Source organism: Mauremys reevesii, linkage group 21, assembly GCF_016161935.1.
Source record: "Mauremys reevesii isolate NIE-2019 linkage group 21, ASM1616193v1, whole genome shotgun sequence".
NCBI classification, from domain to species: domain Eukaryota; kingdom Metazoa; phylum Chordata; order Testudines; family Geoemydidae; genus Mauremys; species Mauremys reevesii.
In genome coordinates, this window is record NC_052643.1 from 8,337,972 (window position 1) to 8,365,971 (window position 28,000).

At 49.7% G+C, this 28,000-nt stretch overlaps 1 protein-coding gene across 1 annotated transcript; it reads right to left on the reverse strand.

Annotated features, from left to right (window-relative positions):
- Positions 1-1,655: 1,655 nt before the first annotated feature.
- On the reverse strand, positions 1,656-27,999 carry PLOD1 (procollagen-lysine,2-oxoglutarate 5-dioxygenase 1). The gene is made up of 19 exons (XM_039508876.1): positions 27,779-27,999; positions 19,401-19,492; positions 18,587-18,720; positions 17,514-17,677; positions 16,593-16,705; positions 14,237-14,300; positions 11,680-11,777; positions 10,771-10,872; positions 10,486-10,617; positions 9,642-9,763; positions 8,608-8,712; positions 7,477-7,602; positions 6,585-6,726; positions 5,924-6,037; positions 5,524-5,589; positions 4,863-4,967; positions 4,157-4,303; positions 3,749-3,874; positions 1,656-3,442 (listed from the first exon to the last, which is right to left on the reverse strand). Exons 1-19 carry the CDS (start codon positions 27,858-27,860, stop codon positions 3,287-3,289), a joined length of 2,190 nt encoding a protein of 729 aa, XP_039364810.1. The 5' UTR covers positions 27,861-27,999; the 3' UTR covers positions 1,656-3,286.
- Between the last annotated feature and the right edge of the window lies 1 nt (position 28,000).

Genomic DNA, 28,000 nt, shown 5'->3' on the forward strand with positions numbered 1-28,000 from the left:
TACGGGAGGGAGCTGCGGATTGAGGCCGGGGGTTGAGGTTCAGGAGGAGGTGAGGGCTCTGGGATGGGGATGAGGGGTTCAGGGTGTGGGAGGGGGTTCTGGACTGTGGCAGGGGTTGGGGGCAGGGGGTGAGGGCTCTGGGGTGGGGTGGGGGATGAGGGCTTTGGGGTGCAGGTGTGGACTCCAGGTTGTGGGGGCTCAGGGCTGGGGCAGGGGGTTGGGGTGCAGGAGGGGTCTCAGTGCTGGGGCATGGCCTTACCTCAGGCCGCTCCTGGTCAGCAGTGCAGCAGGGCTAAGGCAGGCTGCCTGCCTTTCCTGACACCACGTTGCGTGCGTCCCAGAAGCATCCAGCAGGTCTGACGCTAGTGGGAGGGGGAAGTTCCCAGCCATTGGAAGTGTGGAGCCAGAGCTCAGGTGGTATGCGTATCCTCATGGCTCCCCCGCCAGGAGCTGGACCTGCTGGCTGCTTCCAGAGCAAAGCGCGGTGCTAGGACAGATAGGGACTAGCCTGTCTTAGCACTGCAGCACTGCTGACCGGACCTTTAATGACCTAGTCAGCAGTGCTGACCGGGGCCACTAGGGTCCCTTTTCGACCAGGTGTCCAGTTGAAAACTGGACACCTGGTCACCCTACTTCTGGGAAGCTGAGTTGGAGGTGTGGCTCTCCCACTGTTCCTCACCGGGACCAGCCCTGCCACCTCCAGAACCAGAATTTTATTCCATTAAACAAAATGTCTGAGCCTCCACTAACCTAGGCTGGACTCAAACTAGTAACCCAATGATTGAAAGCTTCCATAGCCCAGTGCTAATCCCCCCAGTCTCTGGGAAGGGGTCACAATAACCCTCTTACACCAGCACTCTCTGAGGTAGTTATAGTGAGAGATCAGTTTCTTTTGTTTCCTTCTGGATTTTTTAAAAGACCTTTGCTCTTCAAAAGAGTAACATTGGGGGCCATTCTTGAAATATTTAACTGAGATCCCCTGCCACAAGAAAAGCATAGGGCATACCGTCAAAATAAAGTAATCAAATGGAACATCTGGAAATTCTTCATTGTACTACAAAAATCTGAATCTTAACCCAAGCCCTGGACAAGACTGTTACTAATTAGGTATTTTTTCTTCTTTACAACATGAAAATAATTTATGAGGGTCACCATTTTCCAGAACAATATTCTAATAATTTTTTAAAAGTATCTGTTTTGGTAAATATTACAGCTCCCCAGCATTGTAGCACATGAACACCTCATGAGCATGAATGCATTTATTACAAACACCCACATGAGGAGAGAATAATTATTGTGTTGTACTTCCCCCATCTGTAAAACAGAAGAGAGATTAGTTCTGGGATTTATCAAAGGTCACAAAGCAGGCCCATAGCAGAGCCCAGACTTGAAACCAGACTATCTGTCCTGATCTTTAACTACAAGACCACGCATCACCTCCTCATCAGGATGAAGGACAAATGATCATGTAAAGATCCATGCTTAACCATAATAGGGAGTGACCTCATTTTTCAGCATCTGCTTTACCAGTTACTATAGATAACTTGGTGGATCCCCAATATATGAGCGCTATGTGTTCTGTCATTAATTATATGAAGTCTGCCTCTCCCGTACAATTTATATACACATATTAAAGAATCAAATTATTGCACACATCATTTTGTTAAGTTTTAATGTAAAACTTGCTGTTTAAAACTGTACATCTGGTGTGAAATACTATGAGACCTCTATACTGATTCCAGTCAATTCCTGGGGCAGAGGCAAAAACAACAAATAACTGGGTAAATCTGTTGAATAAATACATACAACTCTTCAACATCTTCTTACTAATGACTGGCCTGGTGACAATGAGAAATTAACTTGATTCAGATTTTCATTAAAAATAGAAGCAAGTTTTGCTTTTTTTAGCTGATTGTTGGTGCATGGATTTCTCTTCCTTCTCTGTAGGTGTGTTTGTGGACATGCATGCGCCTGGGCCCAGAAAGGAAAAGGTCAGTGTCCCCTTCTTCTGTCCTATATTTGCTAATTAAAGTTCTCTGTCAAAACACACATCTATCTACCCCAGTTGTGGAGCAATTCCTTCCATCTGAGTGTAACTGCCTGGTATCAGAGGCAGTAGGCTCCACTACCTGGCAGTTATAAACAGATGGCAGAGTCACTCTAGAAACCCACAAATAATATGGTTTTAGAAGGTGGCTGTTCAAAATAACTTTTGCTGAAAATTTAGAGCTCAAGCAATATTATAGTTTGGCAGACCTGAGGACTAAAGACTTCTATTTAATAACCAGAACAGTTACAGCGTGGGTGATGGCAGTACATGTTTTCCCTACACTGCCCAAGAAACATGCCTCAACCAAGATTCTTTTCTACATAGATTCTTATAATGGGTTCATCCCAGTAGAATCTTAGTCCCTTCCAGCAGTGCAATAAGCAACATGACTAACATCCAGTTCTCCACAGCCTCCCCTTTCTAAGAAGCCCCTTTTACACACACACACACACACACACACACACACACAGAGAGAGAGAGAGAGAGAGTTTGGTTGGATGGACACATTCCCTTCCAGCTGCAGCAAGATAAGGTTGGGATGACATCTTTCACCCCTTCAATCTAATCACAGAAGTCAAATATCATCAGCCAACTACGGTTTGGCTAATAGGATCCATGGGGGTTATCATCATTGCTGTTTTTAACAAGGTGATGTGCTTCCAAGTAACTTCAAATAGGTATGGCTAAGATGAACCTCAGGTTGGGGCTACTAAGTTTCATCCAATGCTACAGCTGTTAAGACTCCACTCCCTGATCCTGGAACCAGCTCCCTGATCCCACTCATGTTTAGAGCAGTGTCTAGAAAGGATTCCCTAAAGTCTATTTCTCTGTAAGATGCACATAGAGACAGTCTTGCTGCTGCTTGGAGAAGGGGCTTGTGGGGAGAGGAAAGAAGTGACCTGCCCCCAAAGAGCTGGATTTTCAGTCCAAGCAAGTAGTCCAGTAAGCCATGGCAGATAGTGAAGAAGTAAAGTACAGTCCAAGCACAGATGAGGATGAATATTGGAATTGAAGGCACAAAGAATCTCTCCAAATTCTAGAACCACACTCCGACTTATGATCTGCAGTGTTAGCAGAGGTGATCTTCCAACAGTGAAGACAAACCATCATTAAAAAAAAAAACCAATATCCAAATAACTTTGATGGATGCCTTGGAGACTCAGCAGCGTTCCCTACTCCCACTCACAGTCAGCAGTGGGGGATGCTGGGAAAAGGTCCTTCTCGTGAAGCATGGCTCTAAGGGTCGAGAAAGGACACTGCAATGTAACGGGTCCCTTTTGTGGTTGGAAGGCCCTCGTGATAATGGGTCAGGCGTCCCGGGTGCAGGAGGGTCCAACCCTTCCGAGGAGCTCGAATGGAGCAGTTGTAACGCAGAAACCGGCAGCCTCCTCCCTGCGTGAAACAAAAAGAAACAAGCATCAGCCAAGTACCAGCAGGGAAAGGATCCCTGTATTATCCCAACAGTCTCCTGATTTTCTGGACTCCCTTGTGATGGGTTGGTGGAACTTTCTACCACCGATCTCCCTCATTAGAAAATCCTGAAATTCAAACCCCGTCACTGATTGCAGTCCCCTTTGGTATCAAGGTGCCCAAGATGGAGGTGGGGATGAGCTGGGAGGTGTTCTGGATACAGCAAAGAGGAGAAGACCCTAGACTGGTCTCGGAGACTTCCAGACTGACCTTCTTGCAAGCACTTACCTCGTAATCTATCCCTACCCGGTTCAGGGCAATGTTGATGGTGAAGGTGGAAGCATCATGGTGAGGCATTAAGGAGGGTTGCTCATCAGGTTTGTAACGAACGACAAAGGCCAGCTCAAACTGTGTCTGCAGGAGAGAAGAGAGACATACATAGACAGTGCCACAGCACCCAGAGGGCATTCACTTCTAGGGGATGGTGTGTACATTGGTGTAATAGGAGTAGCATGCCCCTTAAATAAGGGAGAAAGGGGCATGTGGTGCACACCTTGATAACATACTCCAGGGTCATTTCCTCCATTATGGCACGTATTTTGGTACGGTGCCCCAATGATATTGCCTCTCCGTGGCCATGATCATGAAAGATGCAGAGCACTCAAATCCCATTGACCAAAAGTGTTTGATGCCTACCTTTGTATAGTATCCTGGGTAAAATTTCTCTGTGATTGGAGCAATATAGTGCAGAAGGAACCTGTACCATTCTCTCTCATAGCCAATTTGGTTCATGTGGATGTCAATAGTTGGGACATTTTCATAACCCCCTAGTAGCCTGCTGTCCTGGAATAGAACCATAAGATTGATTGGGGATAAATATCTTAGATGATAAGTATGAAAAACAGTTTGACGGTAACCAACAAACATAATGCTCATCTATAGGGCTTTTCAGGATTGTAATGCAGGGAAGGACCATCTACATTTTATAGAAGGGAAGTCAAGGCACAGAGGAGGTTGGAGCCCAAGTTTTCAAAAGTGGCTACTGACTCTGGATGATCGTAGTTGTCCAACTTTACAACCCCTTGGCCCTAATCTTCAGAGGTGCTGAGCACTCCAGTGCTCCAGTGGATGGCAGTAGAGGTTGCAGGTGCTCAGGGCCTGCGAAAATGAGGCCTAGGGGGTCTCAGACTGATTTTCTGAGTGCCCAGCGACCACTTTTGAACATTTGGGCCTACGTCTAAGATCACACAGTGAGTCAAGAGCAAAGCTCAATTGTCCTCACTCCAGTCCCCCGCTTGAACCACAGGATTAAAACTCCCGCCTGTAGCAGGCTGCAGCTATGTTCAGGGGCTCTGGGTAAGTGGTGGGAGCTGTCGCTTTGAAAGCTCCAACTTTTTCTTACTGTGTTATCTCCCGTGGACCACTGGCCAAAGTGCTCCATTTCCTCCACCAGCTCGTCACAGGCGACATCAGTGAATATAGGGAACCAGTAAACATCGGGGCAGGGCTGGAAAGACAGAACACACGAGAATTCAGACAAACAGAAGAATGAGACAAACAAACAGACATCGGGGGCACTCCAGAATTTACGTAACGCATGGGGTTAGGGGAGTTCCTTAATTTTGCAGGACAGCATCACGGGGGTGTTTGTTTCAGTTTTACAAGGGGGTGGTTGGGTCTTTTTAAAAAACAAAAAATCACCCAACAATGGGTTATGTAATTTATGAACAGTCCCTAGTCAGAAAAGAGGAAGACACAGTCAAGAGGAGGGAGAGAGGGCTCACTGGAAAAACAGCTAAAATGTTAAAGGTTGAATCCTGCCTTCAGATTCACATGCTTTGCTCCCAGTAAAATTAAGGAACCTGGACAGGTGCCTCTGAAGGAGGGATTTGTCCCGAAGAATACTTTCAAATAATGACAGATCACATTCTCTCTGAATCTGAAGTCCTTTTAGGCAGCGCGTCTCCTGTAAGCTACCTATTTCTGAGGCCGAAAGGCTGAAATCCTGTGATAGTGACATGCCGTTCGCTCCTCCGCTGAGAGACAAAAGCAGCATTTCTTACCGTCTCCACCAATTTCCCTTTCAGAGCTAGTGTGTAGTTTTCATGGATGTACTTTTCTTTCCAGTCCTACGGTTAGAAAAAGACAAGCAAAAGCGGTCACTTCTGTGGCCCGTGGCTAAGGATGTGGTGCTCTGGCATCACCCTCTCTCTCATCACGGAAAGGGGAACGGGAGCAGTAAACAGCAAGTCACAGCATTTTCTCGGCTTTGAAGCATTAAGGCCCAGAGGAGTTTGAGTGAAATGCCTTCCCAAAGCCCTGCATGCGCCTAGGGAACCCCATCAGAGGGATGTCACGCAGCAAAGCTTGGATCCTCCCCTTAGAGACACGGCTAGTAGCAGCGTTATCTAACAGGGAGGCTAGGGGCATATCCCACAGTGACAGGCCTGCTCAGCCCCTCACCTCAGGATTGCTGAAGATCTGCCAGAGGTCGTTGTGGAGATGTGTCGTCTGATAATCCTCCAGAGAGAGTATGTGTCCAAATTGGTGACGGTTTGTCACGAACATGAAGACCCTCTGTAGAATGGATTGAAACCATCAGGCTGCAACTGTCTACAGTGGGAGCTGCTTCCCAGTGGCGATGGCTCCATTCTCTCTGTCCACCCACCTCCCTCTCTAATCTTCACACCGGGCATCCCCTCCCCACTGAGCCTTTATTGTTAAACCCAGACCCACCCTAGATGCAGAGAAGACTAAATAGTCCTAGCAAGGACCAGTGATGGAGGCAGAACCTCTGCACGTTTCATCAGTATAGACAGAAGCAGGATAAAACAGCTCACAAAGGGTCACTCGGCCTGTGGCTATGCACATGTAGCTCCCACCAACGTCCACCGGAGCTGCACGAGTGGATCCTAGAGTATAACTGAATTTAGTCCGTGTTTCTCAGACCACAGGAAGAGATTCCCCCGACTGCATGTGCCTCAGGAAAGGCATGTAGGCTTAGTTGATGCCAGTTCATTTCTTTCCACCTAGGCCTGTACAGTTGTAATGGATATCCTGAAACCTGCCTGCAGAGTTGTTTCATCTCCACCCTTGCTCCCTGCAGCCAGCTCCCTCTACTGACCTGATCCCGGACATTATGGCAGAAAGCCATGTCTGCATCTAGTTTGCCGCTGTGGAAGAGGTCTCCCTGGTTGAGCTGGGATCTCAAGGTGCTGCCTTTTATGACATAGATGCTGGAAATGTAGGGAACATTCCAAATCCCACTGCAAAATGGAGAGAGGGAGATTTAGACACTAAGTAGTAACAGGACAGAGCTAACAGGATCAGGCCCCAAAGGACTAAGGGCTAGATTTAATTGTGAACATATTTAGGGGCGGGGAAACAACAACAAAGCCTTGCTGTTCTTTGGAATTTGGTTTGTCACAAAGTTTAAAGGGTCAGACTCAAAACACCATAGCAACCAAACACAAGGACCTACACAAACCCAGAGAGGAGCAAATCAGGAAGGCAAGCCGTTCCAGTAATCAGCCTTTGCACAACTGCAGCACCTTCCATCCAAGCAGCACACAGCCCTTTACAAACACTGTCTAAAGAAGAACGACAACCCCTCCTCCCCGCCCACTGTGGGATAGTTAAGCATCACATTCTCTATCCTTAGCAGCTGGAGAAAACAAGGCACAAGGAGAGATTAAGCGATTTGGCCATACAGTCAATTAGCAACAGGGCTGGAAACAAATCCCAGGGCTCCTGCCTCCAAGTTCCCTACTCTGGTCACCAGACCTTACTCCCACTATTGCATATGGTATGTAGAGGACAGGGACATAAAACAGCTCCTGCCTGGAAGGAGAAACTTCCTTTCCTTCTTTCAACACAGCGATGGTCTGGTACTCTTGCCCCAGCATCCCAATTGGCTTTAGACTGATTTTGGGGGTACATGCTCTCTAGCCACTGTCTATTCAGCAAGCCTTCTATTTAGGGGATTCTGACTGGTAAAAGTCCCTCACAATACTCACACCCTCCGCCCTTGAACAATATCCACGTAATCCTCCGAACGGGCATAGTATCCATCAGGACTCAGCGCACCCCAGAAATTCGACCACAGCTTTCCGAGACGGCTCACCAATGGGGCAATCACCGGCCTGCAGGCACAAGGAGAGATGATTGGAGGGCAGGATGCTGCCAGGGGAGGAAAGGGGGAAGATCCCAACGAGTGTCTCAGGGTCCAGTTTTGTCTTCGCTTACACAGACGCTATCCCCCTCTTGACACCTGTGTGAGTAAGGACAAACTTGGGCCCTAAGCTTATATCTAAACACGTTCAGCAGTCAGTCCCCTCTGAATGTGATCTAAGGAGTTCTGGCAGCTGGAGACAGAGCTGGAAATCTTTCTTCTTGAGGAGCAAGAATCATTTCAGTACCACAGCCTATATTTCTGTATCCAGCTCCCTGAGACTGAAGGCCCAGCTAAATCTCTGAGTCAGAGACAGACATAACCAGGAATAAATTCTGTTCTCTATGAAGCTCCAATGTTTGGAGGTTTCTGATCAGCAATGGGCCTGAAAAACTCCCTCCCTCATATGCTCAGCTGTTGAAAGTCAGTGTAGCATCACTGAAATCAATTTACACCAGTCAAGGATCTGGCTTCTTGGATCCAACACTCATGATCTTTAGGGATGGGGAAGAAAGAAGTTGGACTTTGAACCTGGATATAGATCCAGATTTTCCAATGAATCCCTGCCCTTATAATGGGCTGAAGCAAAACCTGCATCTGAATGTACTGCCCGGGATGTTTGAAATGTAAATCCAAATCCAGACCTCATCCCTGTGACTTGGACTCACTTCTGGTTTGGAAAAAAATGGTTCTGATTCTGGCCACTCTGTTCCCAATAGTGTAGTCTCTGCTCCAAAGAGATAAGGGTAAAACTAAGGATGGTTTACAGGGCCCACTGTATCTGAATCCAATAATCCAGGGAGGGTGTTGGATAAATGGCTCCAGTTTGGGTCCATCTCTACTGGAGAAAACCCTTAAATTTCATTCCCAGCAATGTTCTCTCCTCTCAGCCCCTTACACATTTGCCAGGAAAGAAGGAGCTCCCTATCTATGTTCCTGACCTGAAACCTGCCCAGGAAGGATCGTTCAGACTCACTTGTTCTGTTCAATCAGGATCCGTAGAACCTTTGAGTTCTTCAGAACCACTTCGGCATCCAGGCTGAAGTAATATTCACAGTCAGGATCCTGTCTGCACAAATCCCTACAGCCAGAGAGCCCACAGGTCAGAGCTTGAACAGCAACAGGACAGCAGAGATGACCTTCACTTTGCAGTCAAGGGGGCCTTCTCTTCTGGGATGGGGATGTTTATCCTTTACAGTCTGGGTGCAGAGACCCTGACTAGGGTTGGGGGGAAGAGAGGGTTAAAACCCCATGCCTGAGGAGAGGAGTAGCAGATGGCTGGCCCTTCATGGCAGGGAGGAATGGGGCTGAGCTCAGGGGAGGATGTTTTCTCCATCAGGAAGATGGCCGAGGAGGGAATGGGTACAGGGAACCATTGCTTTGGAAGTTGAACTGAAAGGGGAACAGGCTGCATCTGAGGCGAGAGTACCTCAAAGTCCTCTGGATGCAGGAGCCTTACTGCTTCTGTTTGTTTGGCCCCAGGCAGTGGACAGCTGTATACTTAGCCTGGGAATCTAGCCTAGCTTTCACCCATTTGGCTGGACAATAAGCATGGGCTAAATTCATGCCTGCCATGGACAAGTTGCAGGCCGGTGGCAGGAAGATGGGGAACGCGGATGCAACCTGGACAGAGAGAGTGTTTTGTGGGACAGAGGTTGTTCTTAGCAGAGGGTCTGAGAACCCCTTTGGCAATGAGGGCATCAAAATGGGTTTGTAATGCTGTCACCCCAGATAAGTTGCATCTAATGGGCATGCATAAGGGCATATGGAAGGAAGGGAAAGGGGGAATGGTTTTGGGTGTTGCACAATATACCACTGCTGCACCAGCAGTGCGTTCCTGCAAAGCTCCAAAGCAGACCTCTATGAAGGAAGCTTCTGCTGCTCTGCCCACAGAGGCCTGTTATCTTGGATGCAAGAAGCCTCTCCCTTGTGCTACTGAGCCCAGACAGAGAGTGGGGTTGACTCCAGTATCCCTATCGTCTGGCCTTTCACACCTGCCTTTTCACTTACATGCCCATGTTCCGAGCATCAGCATTCTCCACGTGATCTTCCGGCCCAATCACTTTGACCGCATGATATTCTTTGCCGTGCTCCTTCACAAACCTGTCCACCTGAGACAGGTGATGTTGCTCCTGCACACAGAGGGAAATGACACAGAGCGAAGAGTAGGTTACATGAGCTTAACACAGGCTGTCTGGCCTCAGCTAAAGCTAGGTTTGCCGGCTACCCAGCTCTCAAAGCTCTGGCAACACCAGAGCACATGAGCTGCACGTACCCTCACCTCCATCTCTTTGTGGCTGGAGGTAATTAATGCCCAGGCTTCTAGGAAAACAAAACATGAGTTGTACCTGTCTTCCAGGTCCTGGCAGTCTGGGGAAGTTGCAAAGACTTATGGGATATGGGAGGATATGACAGAACAAGGAGTAATGGTCTCAGGTTGCAGTGAGAGAGGTTTAGGTTGGATATTAGGAAAAACTTTTTCATTAGGAGGGTGGTGAAGCACTGGAACGGGTTCCCTAGGGAGGTGGTGGAATCTCCTTCCTTAGAGGTTTTTAAGGTCAGGCTTGACAAAGCCCTGGCTGGGATGATTTAGTTGGGGATTGGTGGTCCTGCTTTGAGCAGGGGGTTGGACTAGATGACCTCCTGAGGTCCCTTCCAACCTTGATATTCTATGATTCTAGGAGGCAAGCCATCCCTCACATGGCAAAACAAAGAGACAAGGTTGGTGAGGTAGTATCTGTTATTGTTGGTCCAATAAAAGATATGACCTCATCCACCTTGTCTCTCTGGCATCGTGGAACGAACACGGCTACAACAACACTGCATAAGACAATCCAAGGCAGATGTTCCTTACATGGTTGTGGATGAAGAGCTGAGTGCGTTTCTTTGGGTACTGGAGGTTCTGAAGCCTCAGGAAGAACTGGGAGAGAAATGGAGTGGGCTGCTCGATGAAAATTCCAATCAGAACCAACGGCAACACATCATCCTGCATTCGACAAGAGGGTGAGAAGCATGAGGGCTGCTCTCCAGCTCCAGAAACCTGGCTACACCCTCACCATCTCCAAGGTAACCCAAAACCACAATGTATTCTTTTGTTAGCACCAGGCCTCTGCCACTCTAAATATGCATCAACCCTTACCTTGAACCCTGTGAGACTTCTCAGGCCTTCATCACACACAGTGCAGCCTGTCTCGAATGTCCAGGCCCGAGGAATATAGTTTCCCAGGTAGTTCAGCTGCAGCTGCAAAGGGAAATCCCCCAAGTGCTTAATTACAAGACAGGAGAAAATCTCAATCAGGTTCCATCACCAGCCTTATCTTCCTTCTCTCCCTGGGAGAAGGGGAATAGAATAGGATGCAAATCTGCAGGTTTAATTTCCTACGGTGAAGGATACTGATGTGCTGGGATAATGCGAAGGGGTGAGAGCACTTTTCAGTCTCCATGGCCTGGTCAGTCTTTGGCGTCTAGGTGCTGAGACTGGCAACAAGGGGACCAAGGGTGGCAATTATTCTCACGTGGATACCTGTCCACTAGGAACTGGATTGATACCACCAGCTCAGTGCACATGTAACACCGACAGACAGTCATCGGGATTGAACCTGGGATCTTTGAAGCTTAGTGCATAAGCCTCTACCACATGAGCTAAAAGCCAATTGGCTGTTAGCTAAGGCTGTACTGCAAAGTCATTCATCTCTCTCTCTCTAAGTGGTCTTGGTGCCACTAGATAGGACAGAACACCACACCCAGAAGGTGTGTGGGTTACACACGCTAGCCAGTCATTCCTCAGGTGGGGACGCTTTCAGTCACTGCTGATCTTGGTCTTGATTTGACCCAGTGACCAAGAAGTAAAACGCTCCACGTCTTGCTGTCATGGCAGGGGGCCATTCAATCCCCCAGTCTGTGAATTTATGCGGGAAGAAGTCAGTACGTGAGGGATGGATGCCTGATTTCCCAGCATTCCCTGGGCAAGTGCTTCACCACCTCAAGCCTAAAGAGGTTATTTGCCTTGGTTTCATACCCAACCTTCTTTTTCAAGGCTCCTGCTTACCTTGGTGGGTCCATTGCCGTGGATCAGGACTGGGAGGGTGTCATACTCTACGTTTCTTGCTCTCACGCGTGCATTTTCAAACTTCAGAGCCACCTCATCTAGAAATCACATCACAGCAATGTTATCTGCAGGAGGCTTTAGTAGCAATCTGGCAACACAATGCCCTAGCCAGCCCACACAAGCAACCCCTGGGAAGCCGGGAGAGTGGGGCTGGATAACCATCTATCGTATCTGTGGGGCACAGACAATCCACGGAGGGAGAGGAATTGTTTAGGGTGGCCCAAAGAGGTAGAATTAGGAGTGATGAGATGGAACTTGAGAAAAGATAGGATCAGGGAAGGCTTTGGAGAGTGAAATCTATTAAGCCAGGGGTGGGCAAACTATGGCCTGTGAGCCGTTTTAGGACAGCCCATGAGCTCCTGCTGGGTCGCACCACAAGGCTCAGTCCCGCTCCGGAGCTCCAGTCGGGGCGCCGGATCGGGGGCCGCACCACACAGCTCCTGGAAGCTATGCCATGGCCCCGCTCCAAGGTCAGGGACCACTCCACGCCTAGGAGCCGGAGAAGGGACATGCCACTGCTTGGGATGCTGCATGGAGCCTGCACCCCTGAGCCTCTCCCTATGCCTCAACCCCCTGCCCCAGTCCTGATCTCCCTCCTGCTCTCCAAACCCCTCAGTCCCAGCACGGTGCCCCCTCCTGCACCCCAAACCTCTCAGCCCCACCCCAGAGCCCGCACCCCCAGCCGGAACCTGCACCCCTTCCTGCACCCCTGCCCCAATTTTGTGAGCATTCATGGCCCACTGTACTATTTCTATTCCCCGATGTTTGCCCACCCCTGATTTAAGCTGTAGGGCAGCCTCCCATGGGGAACTGATAAAGCCTCACTGATTGCATCCTTTAAATCAAGACTAGGCAAAGGATATGTGGTGAGGAACAATTCTGCACCAGCAAGGGGGTGGGGAGAATCCAGGCAAAAGCAGCTTTTCCACCTCTGAATTCTATGCTCCCTATGTCTGTCTGTCTGGCATGTCCCCAGATGGCATCATACAGTGACTGCAGAGTGACCAGCCAAGGGGTCTGTGTAACTCAGCTAGCCAAAAACAGCTAGTTCAGGCACGAAGTCCAATCACCCACAGTAACAAGGGCCCTCACCCCTGTAACGCCCCCTGGCGGCCCAGTGCAGTGTCGCCATCACATCTCTGCCTCACTTTCCCCAAATGAGGGTTTTAATAAGTTTGTATCGTGAACAGTGCCCCTTCAGGGGTCTAGCTTGTTCAACCCCACAGGCGGAACATCACACAAAAATGCTCCCCCCCCCACAGCCTCTCTAGCGGGAGGAAGGAGGGCCTGAGTCAACCTTTGTCTGTCAACTCTCGTGATGTCCAAGGCCCCTTACTGGTGAGGCCTTCATGACCTGGAACCCTCTTCTGGAGTCAGGGGCCTCCTGTCTCTAGCAGAGGAAGGGTCCCTTTTCCTGGGTCAAGGTCTCCCCACAGAGGTCAAACCACAAAGACACTTCCTCATGACCTCATCTAGGGTTCCTGCTGTTGCCTGGTGGAATCTTTCATGGGAGCCAGGCTTCTCTGAGCCTTAGCATTCCCAGGCCCTTCCTTCTGGCCACTCTCCCACTCAGGAGCATTCGCCCCGGGTTTCCTTTGCTGGTGAGCCCCTCTCACCAGGTTCCCCCCAGGAAGCCTTCTATGTAGACATTTTCTCTTCCTGCGCTCTGGGAACTCTTCCCCTCCCTCAGGGCCCTGTTCATCCAGCCCTGTCCCGCTGGGAGCAGCGTCCTTTTATCTCACTGAGGTGCTTCCCTGCCTAATTGACTGCCTCCCAGTCACTCAATGAGTGACCTAGTCCCAGGTGAACCTGAGCTGCCTCACTCAGCCATCAGAGATAGGCTGGGCTCCTGACCCCTCCAGAGGGCCAGCTACTCTCTGACTCCCAACCTCACCAAGATAAGAATGGGACCCCCAAAATCCCCCCCCCGCCATGATAACTGCCTAGCTAATTAAAATAAGGGGAAGGGGAGAAGAGAGAAACTAAAATAAATACCTATATTTCTCTGCTCCAGGAGAACAAGTGGATAAAACTTTCCAAGGATGGAATAACCAACTGGCCAAAAGCACAGTACGGGTGAGTGAGTGCTCGCACACGGCTCTGAATGTATCTCATCAGCTCCCTACCTTTCAGGCCATTCAATCCAATGTACTTAGCCAAGAAGGCAGGCAGGTGGCCCTTAGCCCTGGGCTGTGTGTTGCTAGCTCCCTACCAGTTTCACTCTCCAAAGCTAGTGTACTTTGACGTGTGTGGGGATCAAAGTGGAGAGGAGGTGTGGTACGGAAAACCCGACCTGCAGGCCTAACTGTGGAGCTGGTATTGCAGTGAGAAGCAGGCTGGGGATTGCAAATCCATTCCAGGAATCTGGGCAGAGGTTTTTAAACAGAAACCTGCTCTGGGGATGGATTCTGGACTTTAACCACTTCAGTCTCAGTGTGACAGTTTTTAGCTGCTCTGCACTCTCCAAGGAGGAATGAGCCCCCCACCCTCATCTCACCTAATGCTCCATTCAGGTTCTGGAAGATCCGGCATCTCTGATCCAAAGTGATGTTGATATTTTCCTTTAAAAGAATGAAATAAATAACCTCATTTAGAACACACAGGGCCATACGCTCTGCAAACAGATGGGTCATGCCAGCCCTCCCACTGCCCCTCCATTCATTGCACAATACACTATCGAACCAGCCTCCCTTGTTTCTCAAACCCTCCATGGATTTGCTTCAACCTCCCTCCTGGATCTAGGCCCAGGTCCTTAGCTGCTGTAAATCAGTTTAACACCATTAACTTCAACTCCCTAGGAGCCCTGAACCTGCTCCATGGTCCCTCCACTCATCACCACAGATTTCATCTCACCACTGCTAATGCAAGAGCCTGCTCCGCTCTATCTTCTGATCTCTAGAATAGCCTCCTCCACCCGCAGCGGATGCTCCGTCTCTTTTCAGATCTCCTATGAAAATAACAACTCTCCTTGCCTACGTTTCTTCATGTTTTCCTCCTGGGCTATGGTTAATCTATGTCACTCATTTTAAAATACAGTTTGTGTGAAAGACCATGTGCTAAATAAAGATGTATTGTATCATTCTGATCACTAGCATGTCCCACAGGCTCCAAAACCTTAAATAATCCCAGTGATCCCCAGTCCCACCTGAACTTTAGCAGTTCTCCCTTTGCTAAAACACCACCACCCCTTAGCTCTGACCTGGCGCTTTTCCGCGTTAGATCTCAAAGTGCTCTCCAGAGGAGGTCAGTGTCACTATCCCCATTTTACAGAATGCGGTTTTTATATTGCACTAGGCAAAACCAGATAACACGAACTGCTTAAAGCTTCCCAGGGCATGAAAAGACGACAAATCACAGCACACGGATGGAAATATGCCGGCCGGCCTGCCTGCACAGCAGCATATGAACCACGTGTCAGAACACAACCAGGAGCGCAGGTTTGGCAAATATTTCTTTTGTGGACAATCTCCAGCTTCTATCTATCTTCCAGTGACAGGGTTGTGCTTGTTTCAAGTGCTGCTCCTGTTAGCAGTATTAAACCACAACTTAGCAATGGCTTAAGACTCGGTGGCAGAAATTGCATTTACACCAGGCGGCTTCAAACCATGGTACATTGGATTTCATCAGAATCCCACTCAAACCTAGGTCTGACTTAACAGTTCACTGCCCCTCCAAGCATCACCTAAGATACATTAGAATAACTCTCAGAGCGGGAGAATGGATGGAACAGTATCTGGATTTTGAAAGCCCTGTCAATAGGACTATTCAACTCTGGTCTGGCTTTGCGCCAGGACTTTAAAGAGAATCATTAAAGAGAAACTATTTGTAAAGGTTATGGGCCGGATTCAGACCTGGGGATAAGTACGTGCAACTTTACTGGCTTCTCCTGGCTTTTTGCAAATAGTGGACTTCACTTTCACTTTTCTTTATCATCCCAAATTTCACTTCCTGGTTCCTATGCTCTTCCACGATCCTGCAATATTTGGGTCACAAACACTCTAGGAGAATGTTTCCTTGTTCAAAGATAATAAGCCTTTTTAAATGTTATGATGCCACTGCCATTGGTATTAAGTGACATGAAACCTGGTTTTAAAAACTCCTGCCATCTGGGTCAAATCTGATAGGGCAGTGACCCTTTCAAAACAAAAATTGCAAGGATGGTACAGTGTGTGTGTGTGCAAGGGGCAGGGGCGGCTCCAGGCCCCAGCACGCCAAGCGCGTGCGTGGGGCGGCATGCCGCGGGGGGCACTCTGCCGGTTGCTGGGAGGGCGGCAGGCAGGCAGCCTTCGGCGGCGTGCCTGCGGAGGGTCCGCTGGTCCCGCAGCTCCGGTGGACCTCCCACAGGCGTGCCTGCGGAGGGTCCGCTGGTCCCGCAGCTTCGGTGGAGCCGTGGGACCAGCGGACCCTCCGCAGGCATGCCTGCGGGAGGTCCACCGAAGCCGCGGGACCGGTGACCGGCAGCGCGCCCCCTGCGGCATGCCGCCGTGCTTGGGGCGGCAAAATGTCTAGAGCCGCCCCTGGCAAGGGGGCACATCTGCCTGAACACATAAGTGAACATTTACATGTGCCAGTGCAATCCTTATTGGGGCAAGAAAGAGACACCTAGGGAGACATCCTAAGAAGAAGGGGAAAAAACAGGAAAATATTGCTGGGGTGATAGGCTCCTAAGTGGTCAACCTCCTTTACAGTCAGCTGGGACGCTGCATGGGGGCTGGGGGATGCCACACAAGTAAGTCTGGAAATGAAAAACACACTGCATGCCCCAGAAAAGGGTTCAGGCTACCAGGGATCACTGGCACTGGCCAGATGCGGCACCCAATCCCGCCTAAACTGCATCACCTACTCACACGTACCCTTTTTTCCGGATCCAAGAAGATATTGGTGTAAAAGAGCTGGTCGCTATCATTGTCAAGTCCTTTCCAATCCTCCACAAGCTTGTTTAGGTTAGGAGCGTAACCTATGAAACCTGCGGGAACAAGGCAAAGGGGGAAGAGAGCCAGGGTTTCAATCCAGCCAGCCCGGAAGGGAAAATTCTCAGGGACTCATACATGTGGACAATGTCTCAGTCCCTTCTCCAAGGGGACATATACACTGTCTCAGTGCCCCCCTGCAACGTAGCACAGATACACAGTTTCAATCTCTCTGCAAAAGCACGTGTACTCATTCTCCCCTGCCATGGGTCATCAGTGGGGATAGAACCCTTAATCTTCAGCACCCAAAGCACAGGCTGCTGTAACCTGAGCTAAAGGAGTAGCCACACTAGCTAAGTGTAAGTTGCCGGTTCTTATCATAGAATCATAGATTGACAGGGTTGGAAGGGACCTCAGGAGGTATCTAGTCCAACCCCCTGCTCAAAGCAGGACCAATCCCCGACTAAATCATCCCAGCCAGGGCTTTGTCAAGCCTGACCTTAAAAACCTCTAAAGAAGGAGATTCCACCATCTCCCCAGGTAACCCATTCCAGTGCTTCACCACCCTCCTACTGAAAAAGTTTTTCCTAATATCCAACCTAGATCTCCCCCTCTGCAACTTGAGACCATTGCTCCTTGTTCTGTCAGGATCTTGAGGATACTCCTTATCCTCTACATGGGCTGCAGTCAATGGAGGGAGACATATTTGCAAGTGCCTAGCTTATGTGCTACGAATGTGTGCGCGCACGGTCTCAATTCCCCTCTAATTGCACAGTACTTTGCTGCCGCTCCCACCCCCCCATCTTCTCCAAAAGCCCCGTCTCCCGGAAACACAAAGCTGGGAGACGCTGACCCGTCTCTTACCTCCGGAACCCAGGAAACGCTTGCCATCTCGCACTGGAGGGTACTTGGCTTCCAGCCTCCGGTCAGGGTAGATGAAGGTCTCTGCTGAGAAAACCACCTTGCTCTTGGCCTGTTTGAACTTCTTCAGCAGCTCTGCAGGGCCCGATGCAAAGAGCACATCATAGCTACAGGAGCAGTAGAGCACAGCAGAGAGGAGAACAGAGAGGAACAAAGTCAAAGAGAACAGGTCAGGAAGAAAAGAGGGTGAGAAACAGAAGATTCCCTAGGAATCCCTTTCTTTTAACCCTGCGCTACGGCATCACAATCCCTGCAGTCATTACAGGCATCAGTATGTCCAGTAATTGCCTGATGGAATCCCCAATGCTGGAGGTTTGAAGACCACATTGGACAAACCCCTGCCTTGCCTCAGTGCAGGGGGCTGGACTCGATGACTTCTCGAGGTCCCTTCCCGTCCTATTTCTCTATGGTTCTGTGAATAATCGTCGAGCGGGATATGGTACTTGTTCCAAACTAACCTACTGTGGGTGAATAAAATGCTCAGCTCGCAGGTGGATTGTTCCTTACATCCCTTAACACCCAGGAGATTTGCTTCTACAGAGCTTTCCCTCCCCGTCCTCGGAGCCTGCGGCAGATGCTGGTATCCCAGACCTGTCCGTTGTGGGTGCTGGGACTCCAACTCTGGCATCTGTCAGCCTCCTCCCCGCAGCCTAGTTCTTAGCCCCCAAGATGCCACTCGCCTGGCTCTCTGCCTCTCCTCGCCAAGCAGACAATTCCACTGGGAAAGGCCAGGCCAGAATGGCAGACTAGCCCACTGATCCCTTGGAGGCCAAATTCAGCCTGGCGTAAGCAGGGGTAACTCTATCATCCTTACACAAGAGCTGGATTTGGTCCACTGCCATCAGAGCTTCCCAGCTGGCATGGATGCATTTAACATTTAGCAGTCGGCATGGTGCAGGGAATCCGAGCAGGCAGGAATTCATCTTCCCCAAACAACCTCCTTCAGGGTTAATCACCCCCTGTTAAGAACCTGCCTCTCGGCTCAACTCATGGTAAATCCCTTCGGCCCCATTTACCTTTCGGTGACAAGGATGATCAAGTCCTCTTTATCTGCATACTCCTTCAAAGCTGACTTCAAGAGACGGACCTTCTGCCCACCTCCTGCTGCCTTCTTGTCCTCACCACGCCACTCCTCATCCAGCCCCAGCACCTAAAGGGGGACAGGGTATCTTTTAACAAAGGGTTCACGCTACACAGGCAATGGCTTGTTTCCCCAGCATGAGTCACTGTAAGAAATGGGGTAGGAGGACTGGCTGCCAAAGAAACTCACAGCTACTTTGGTTAGACTTTTGGCAAGGAGCAATGGTGAGGAGGAGCTCAGTTACACCCGTCCTGACCTCTCCCAGTGCAATTCACAGTGGGCGAGGGCGTAAGGACACTTGCCCTGGTGGACACACAGCTTCTGCTGTGCCATCCTCTGCCACTGAGCGTCACCAGGAGAAATGGTGTGGGAGAGCTGGCCTGGCGGCGACGAGCTTTCACGGGGGTCTCTCTGTAGGGAACAATCAGGGACAGGGGCTGGCTCGCTGTAGCAGTTTTTGAGTCACAGCTACATGGCTTGACACAACCATGAAAGCTTTCTGATGGAAACGTTGTGTTGGGAGGGGTCCCTTTGGAGCAGCTCCCGAGGATCTCCCCTCAGCCCACCTATGGGAATGAGGTAGGGATGCCTGGTGTACAGCAGCTCACCGTCCCAGCCTGTCCCCGGGAATGCCCTCCCTGGGTGAGTTGTCTATGACCCCCGAGGGGACACCCCCCAGCCCCCTCCCTCTCAGGATAACCATCTCAGAGTTCTCCTTTCACTGTCCACCAGAGGCTTCAGGGCTTCACCTGGACTTTGTAGTTGAAGAACTGAGCTGATCTTTTGAAGCGTTTGAATCCCTCAGTCTCCTGGGTGGCCACAGTAAGAACCAGCAGGTTTTCTGTAGGCAGGAGAAAGCACAGGGTAAAGAGAGACGTTCCGCCCTCATCCGTTTCACAGTTTAACAATCCACCTTCAAAAAGAAGCTTTGCTACTAGAAACAGGGTCAAGGTGGGGACTGACAGCCTGAAGGCCCCAAATGACTTCATGAAGGTAGGTCGTGTGGGGAAAGTTGAGGCACAGAGGATACGTCTACACTGCAGTTGGGAGCGAGCCTCTCGCCCAGGTGGACGGACTCACTCTAGCCGGACTCGAGCTAGCACGTTAAAAGAATAGCAGTGTGGACGCTGAGGCTTGGGCTCTGACCCCCTAGGCTCGAAAGCCCAAGCTGCAGCCTGAGGGGCTACGTCCACTCTGCTTGTTTTAGCATGCTAGCTCGAGCCCCGCTAGCGTGAGCCTGTCTACCTGGCTTGGGAGGTAGACATACCCCAAGAGGTTAAGTGACTTTCCCAAGGCCACATGGCAAGTTAGCCACAGATGCAGGAATAGAACTTGACAGAGTCCTGCTGTCTTCTTCACGAACCACCCAGTACTACTGCCTCCGCACAACCTCTGCTTTTCATTGCGACAACATAGTCCTATGAAGCACAGACTAAAGCAACGTCTAACTTGAATATAGGGTCAAATGATGGCAATAGCAAAGTCATGCTCCACTGCAGCCTCTCATCTCCTAAGTTTGGACCAAATTCAGCATGCGCTACTCTACTGATTTCAATGTGGGTGGTGCGCTTCTGTCCCTGGGAAAAGATGGCTCCTAAATGACAGTCAGGATTTGATTCGCAGCCTGGAGTCCACTGGTGGAAGCCGAGCTGCAGGCCAGCAATGGTGGAAAGCCATTCTGGAGGTGCACCACGGCAACGCAAGATGCCCACCCACCGCACTGCTCCACTGGAGCAGCCAGCCAGCGTAGCTCCCGAGTGGGGCCAGTCAGAGACAGAGCACAGCTAAGGAGCCCTATGCTAATACCAGTGAAACCAGTGTCGTGACATTGCCTTTACACTGGTACAACCGAGGTCAGAAGCCGGCCCGGCACATGAAGTGTGATACTTTACAAAACTATAATTTCACTGCACGGCTTGTGAGACGTACACAGAGAATACAACTTACTGAGGGTTTCTCTAGTAACGTCAAACGTAAGCCACGCTTTCCTCAGACGGAGTTTAAAGAAAATTAAACATGAAGGTTAAAAAAAGAACACTGCCATCAATGAAAGTGTGTACTTGAAAATCATCCACTTAGCTTAGGTGCTTCCCTGCAGCATTGCTCTCTCTCCAGTCAGCATTTACACCGGCGTAAGGAACTGCAGAATTTGGCCAGGTAGCTGTTATTTTTCTCTTGGAAGCGCTTCTGATTTTCTATTGTATTCCCGATCTGTATTCCAGATGTCTGCTATATATAATGTGGATTTATTCTGTCACAGTCTCCATCCAACATTCTCGTCCATACTGCTCTTGATGAGGCCAAATTCTGAAGTATTTTTTCAGTTTTTGCACAACCTTATGCTGGCAAAACTCCCATTGCCTTTGATAAGAGCTTTGTCTAAGTAAAAATGGAGTAAAACCTTTAGGATTGGACCCATGATTTCTTTGATGTAACTGAATGCTCTGCTTTTTGGCAGGTCTTCATGTTAACACTTTCACCTGGATAGGAATGTGCATGGGTCCTGGCAGCTGTGTTTTAACAGGATCCCATGCCATTGGAATGGAACATTGGAAAATGCCAAGAACAACTGATCACACTGGAGGAGCATTTTCTTGGGTCTAGCAGGCTTATCCAGTGACACTGGAGGAGTGAATTTCCTAATGGATGTACCTGATGTGCATCCCCAATGCATCCGGATAGATTTCCTGGGCACACAGAGCCTGACAACTCTGGATGCATGAGAAAAGCAGGATCTCTGGATGGATCTGGTAGACCACTCAGCATAAAATGGCTATTAGCCGGGGTGGGCAGGGATGGTGTCCCTAGCCTCTGTTTGCCAGAAGCTGGGAATGGGCAATGGGATGGATCACTTGATGATTCCCTGTTCTGTTCATTCCCTCTGGGGCACCTGACATTGGCCACTGTTGGAAGACAGGATACTGGGCTAGATGGACCTTTGGTCTGACCCAGTATGGCCATTCTTATGTTCTTATGAAAATGGTGAAGGGCTGATACTAACCCATAGCAATTATCCGTCGGAGTCCTTGAGATATGGATGAAACTATAGTACAGTTACAGAGAGAGTTCTGGGGCAGGGGTAGCGAGGGTAGAGATTAAGTTTGGGATTCCTGGCTGAAGGAGAGAAGGGGTTTTAACTAGAAGTCCATGAGATCCTTTATTTCCATCAGAATAATATGAAGAGAGATTACAGATCAATAAGAGACCATCACGCTGGATTTAAGTATATTTTGTTAGAGATAAGGTGCGTGAGCTAATATCTTCTGTTGGTGAAAGAGACAAGCTTTCAACCTCCACAGAGCCCTTCTGGGCTATTTGTTAAGTCATTTAGGTACCACAGAGTTGAGCATGAGCCAGGTGGATGGACAGACCGATGGACAAAGCTATAAAGGAATTTGAATGATGCATAAGCACAGTTTTTAAACTCAGTTGTTTAGCCAGCATAGTTGGGGCCGTAATTGCACTCCTGCTTTCTGTGTTCTGTGGAGTCAGACGATGTAAACCATGTAGGAAAGTATGCAGTCCCCCAGGGACTACGCTAAAGCTGGCAAGTCTCCAGTCATGTGACAGCGTACAGAGCACCAGGACAGCCGCCTGTGCTAAGGAGCCAGGAGCTCAGGCTTTCCTAGAAAATGGGAATCAGCCTGCTGGTGAGAAGGGATGCAAATGTGGAATATCAGGCAGGGGCCTGGAAGAGAGACTTTAAATTCCAGCCCCTGCTGTGAGAGCTGGAGATGTAAATTAACTGAATAAGAAGGAATAATTTACAGGAGCCCACTGCGGGGCAGCTATTCCAGCCTGAATTCTCTCCAAGGACCGAGGATCTCAAACCAAACAAGGCAGGAATTCATTTTCACGCCACCTTCCAAAGACAGTCAGCAAACTGTTCACACTCATCTTATGTGACTTCCAGAGTTTTCCTGCACCAGCTGGCCACTCTGGTGGGAGCGCGAGAGGCTCCAGCGGATGGCTGAGGAAGAGGTGTCATATTTCGGAGCCCGAAAAAGACCTCACTGTGCAGCATATAAATTAATTAAAGCAAGAAAAAGCCAGTGCAGAGCCTCAGTCCTCGCCACCCAGACTCTGGGCCGAATTCCTCAGTAAAGATTCCCCTTAATCACTGATCTGGAGGGGAGGAATGACTTTGAGAGACGCTAGCGAGGCTTCACTTCTGTGCCAAGAGACCTCTAGCTGCAGAGAGAGCTTTCCACCCACGAGGCATTCTTTCAGCCCAGTCCTGGAAGTCTTAAGGCTGAGCTATGCGGCCTCCATTGGGTGACCAGATGTCCCGATTTTATAGGGACAGTCCCGATTTTTGGGTCTTTTTCTTATATAGGCTCCTATTACCCCCCACCCCCTGTCCCGATTTTTCACACTTGCTGTCTGGTCACCCTAGGCCTCCAGCCACCTTCCCCTTTTACCCTTGTCTTTCTTCCTCAAAGTTACTGCTGTCAGTGGTCACTTCCTAAGCCGCAGTAATAACCCTTCTTTTTTCTTCCTTTTTGCTCTGTAACTGGCAAAGCCCTTTGCTGGGTTCCCCAAACACTCTTCTCTTTCTTCACTTCACCATTTCAAATCCTAGCTCCCCTCTCCAGACATAAATCACACAGGGCCAGACCCCCAGCTGGAAATCACGGGAACGGTGCCAGTTTACAACATCATTCAAAAGCCCTTGTGAGCAGGGTAACATATGTTTGGTATCTCGTGGAAGCATTTAAAAGCAGATTTACTCTTTCACATCTTCTGTCCCACATTACAGAAACATTGACTCCTTTCTGCCAAGCAGGGTCATCCAGACTCAGTGACGCTGAGGGCCACTCAGACGACCAGAAACCTGAGAAGTTACAGTTAATTGTATAAACACAGGGTACAGAAGCAGTATGGATCAGCAGATCAGGCACTCGACTTAGATTCAGGAGACTTGGGTTCTACCTCCCACTGACCTGCTCTGTGACATTAGCATAGCACTTCACTCTCTGGGCCTCCATTTTCCCGTCTGTACAATGGGCATATGATGCTTACCAACTTTTCTAAAACACTTGGAGCACTGTGGTGAGAAGAGCTATGTAAGCAAAGTATCGTTACAGAGACACAACTTTGAGATCAATAATAAATGCAAACAGCAATACTATCAGGGTGGACTTAAATGTTTCTCCACATAAATAGTTAGAATCTGCTTGCTGGAGGAATTCAGCAGCAATAGACTATGGCTACAGTACGCAGCTTTTAGCGACACAGCCATGCCGCTAAAAGCCACACAGTGTAGCTGCTGTTTGTTGGCAGGAGAGAGTTCTCCTGCCGACAAAAAACTTCCATCCCCCATGAGCAGCAGTGGCTTTGTCAGCAGGAGAGCGCTCCGGCCGACAAAGTGCTGTTCACACCAGTAAAATGTTTGTCATTCGGGGTGTGTGTGTTTTTAACACCCCGAACGACAAAAGTTTTGCCGACGAAGTGCCAGTGTAGACATACGTTTAGTGACAATCATCTTTTCCCTGAACCTATAGGGAAAACGCAGATGCATTTGCATTATAAGACGCCAAGGACTGCCTTTAGCCCTAAGCTGCGCTTTGGAAAGCATTACTGTAAAGCTTCCTAGTAAAATAAAGCTTAAGAAAATACTACTCACCCTGGAGACAATTAGTAAAATCAATGCCTGATTTGACATCTGAGAACTGAATTGCCATATTAAGTTTACTTGTAGCACACTTCCTCTTTTAGTAGTAAGTCCTCTTGAATCATAGAGTAGCAGGGTTAGAAGGGACCTCAGGAGGTATCTAGTCCAACCCCCTGCTCAAAGCAGGACCAATCCCCAGACAGACTTTTGCCCCAGATCCCTAAATGGCCCCTTCAAGGATTCAACTCACAACCCTGGATTTAGCAGGCCAATGCTCAAACCACTGAAACAAATACAACACAACTAGTAGCTACACTTGCAAAAAAAATGGGTCTCCAGGTGCTTTACAGAAGAGGACGGGTAGCATTATCCTATTACAGTTGTTGAAGCTGAGGTACAGAGAGGGTAGCAGATTTTTCTTAAGGCCCCGCAGCAAATCAGTGGCCGAAAGGGAAAAGAACTCATTCCAAGCCCCTTGCCCTATGCAATACACCACACTGATTCCTGCATAGGGCCAAATTTCTGTTCCTGGTGTGCCTTGGACTCCTGTTAATAAAATCAGTGAGAACCTGGGGTGCACAAGGAATGCAGGATGTGTGACCCAAGCTGAGTTGCTATTCTTATACTCATCTAAGGATTCGCCTACACACCAAAACTGTGGGGCTTTAACCATTGGTGGTAGTTAAAGCAGTACACGGCCCCAGAGGCGATAAAGTTATACAAGTCAAAAGATGCTTATAGCAATCTAAATTATTCCCGCTAATTTAGGGGAATAACCTATACCGGTACAAAGCACCTTATTACTAGTACAATTGGATCCGCACTAGGGGCTTGTACCAATGTAACTATTTTTGTAAAAAACAAAAAGCAAAAAAAAAAATCACTCTCCTAACTGAAATAGTCAAATCAGTACAAAATTTGTGCGTCGAGCAGGCCTGACTTTTTTTTAATAGGTTCACACTTTCAGCTTCTATTGCTGCCTGTGATGGCCCACAGTTTAGCCTCCTTCATGAGCGATTTCAGAGGGGTAGCCGTGTTGGTCTGTGTCGGCAAAAACAACGAGGCATCCTTGTGGCACCTTAGAGACTAACAAATTTATTTGGGCATAAGCTTTCGTGGGCTAAAACCCACGTCATCAGAGGCATGGAGTGGATCGCTGATGACGTGGGTTTTAGCCCATGAAAGCTTATGCCCAAATAAATGTTAGTCTCCAAGGGTACGTCTTCACTAATCGATTTCTCGGGGATCGATATATCGCGTCTCATCTAGACGCGATATATCGATCCCCGAACGCGCTCCTGTCGACTCCGGAACGCCACCAACGCGAACGGCGGTAGCGGAGTCAACAGGGGGAGCCGCGGACGTCGATCCCGCGCCGTGAGGACGGTAAGTAATTCGATCTAAGGTACTTCGACTTCAGCTACGCTATTCATATAGCTGAAGTTGTGTATCTTAGATCGATCCCCCCGCCTAGTGTAGACCAGCCCCAAGGTGCCACAAGGATTCCTCGTTGTTCTCAGTGGGAGAGGACAGGGAACCTTTCCCAGCTAGGCTCCCAGTTCAAATCCAGCCTGGCAGCAGTGATCCAAAGACATCCCCATTGGGTAGCTGTCCTCAGTTACAGGCAGTCAGAGCGCTATCCACAGCATTGGCAGCTCGATGGCAATCTCAGTAGAGAAGCCCAGGATTGAGTGAGGCTGGAGACTGAACTACCCTTTCAGCTCCTGCAAATGATCTGATCCTCCAGATCAGGGTCTGGGTACATGGATGGGACGGTGAAGAGGAAGCTTACGGTGCAGCTCTCTATGCTAACCCTCTTCTGTGCCTGAAGAGAGGCCATTGCTCTCTAGAGCTGGCATTCTTGCCTTTGACCGGAACTAAATTCACACAAAGATCTACAAAGGTAAATAGGAAACTTCCTGCTAAACCCTCTCAGTGTTTGACCCTTTATTAATTTTAGCTTGTGCCTTCTTGTTTAGAGCTGGTCTGGTATTTTTTGCCAAAACTCCCCGCCCCCCCCCAAAAAAAGAATGCCCATTTGTCAAAAGCAAACTGTTCCCGCAAAGAGTCGGTCTTGACAAACCTCCCAATCCAAAACATTTTGGGCAATTGTCGAAACATCGCATTTTGACATTTTCAAAATAGAAACTTTCAATCGGGAGGCTATTTGCTTTTAGAAAATTTCCACAAAAAAGGGTTAAAACAAAAAAGGTTGAAATAAAAAAAAACACATTTTGAATATATCTAAATAGAATGTTTCTATCAACCTGAACGGATTTTTTTTTTCAGTTTCTTGATTTGTGAAAATTTTCAAGATTTTGACTTTTCATCCTGATTCAGGATGTGGAAATTTGTGGAATCTTGAAAATTCCCTACTCCTGATTTTGAACTTGTACCCTTATTTACAACTTAAATCACATTGCCTCTTAATTGCCACTTCTTTCATGAAAATAAATGTAATTAGGCAAATTGCTCTTCAGAGTGGTAATGCATGAAACTCTTATCAGCCCTGTAGTCATCTGCAGTAGCTTTTCCAATGCTTCTGCATTTAGCAAAATACTTTAGAGGCTCCCTCACCAGCTGTATGTAAAATGATGGTATCTTCTGATTGTTCCAGACCTCAGACAATCAGCCAGGCATCCCAGGGCTCCAACTCTCAATTTACCGATCCCTGTCTGGCTGTCTAGGTGCACCATGGAAGTGTAACAGGCACTGACCACAGGTTGTGTGATGCAATAGAGCCCAATGGCTGAGCCATGGGCACTTACCTCAGACTGGGTGGTACCTGAAGCTCATGTTACTCATTCTGTGCTGTGAGCACTGACTCCAGGCTGGCGGTGCCCAGATCTCTCTGGGCAGGGGACACCGGCCCGGGCTGGCGGTGCCCAGATCTCTCTGGGCAGGGGACACCGGCCCGGGCTGGCGGTGCCCAGATCTCTCTGGGCAGGGGACACCGGCCCGGGCTGGCGGTGCCCAGATCTCTCTGGGCAGGGGACACCGGCCCGGGCTGGCGGTGCCCAGATCTCTCTGGGCAGGGGACACCGGCCCGGGCTGGCGGTGCCCAGATCTCTCTGGGCAGGAGACATCGGCCCGGCTGGCGGAGCCCAGATCTCCCTGGCCAGGGGACACTGGCCCGGGCTGGCGGTGCCCAGATCCCTCTGGGCAGGGGACACCGGCCTGGGCTGGCGGTGCCCGGGTCTCTCTGGGCAAGGGATACCGGGCCCGGGCTGGCGGTGCCCGGGTCTCTCTGGGCAGGGGATACCGGGCCCGGGCTGGCAGTGCCCGGATCTCTCTGGGCAGGGGACACCGGCCCAGGCTGGCGGTGCCCAGATCCCTCTGGGCAGGGGACACCGGCCCGGGCTGGCGGTGCCCGGGTCTCTCTGGGCAGGGGACACCGGCCCGGGCTGGCGGTGCCCGGGTCTCTCTGGGCAGGGGACACCGGCCCGGGCTGGCGGTGCCCGGGTCTCTCTGGGCAGGGGACACCGGCCCGGGAGCTCAGAGCCCCCCTCTTACCCTCCTGCTTGGACCCGCAGCTCCCCTCCGGGATCAGCAGCGTGAGGACCAGCCCGGGCAGCAGGAGCAGCTGGGGCAGCATGGGGGCGACTTGCGGCGGATCCTGGGCTCCCCGAGTCCGGTTCCAGCCGCGGTGCTGCCTGCAGACCGGACCCAGCCCTGCGCACCGGGGAGCGGGACAAAGCGGGCGCCCACTGCGGCCAACTCCCGGCGCTGCGAGGT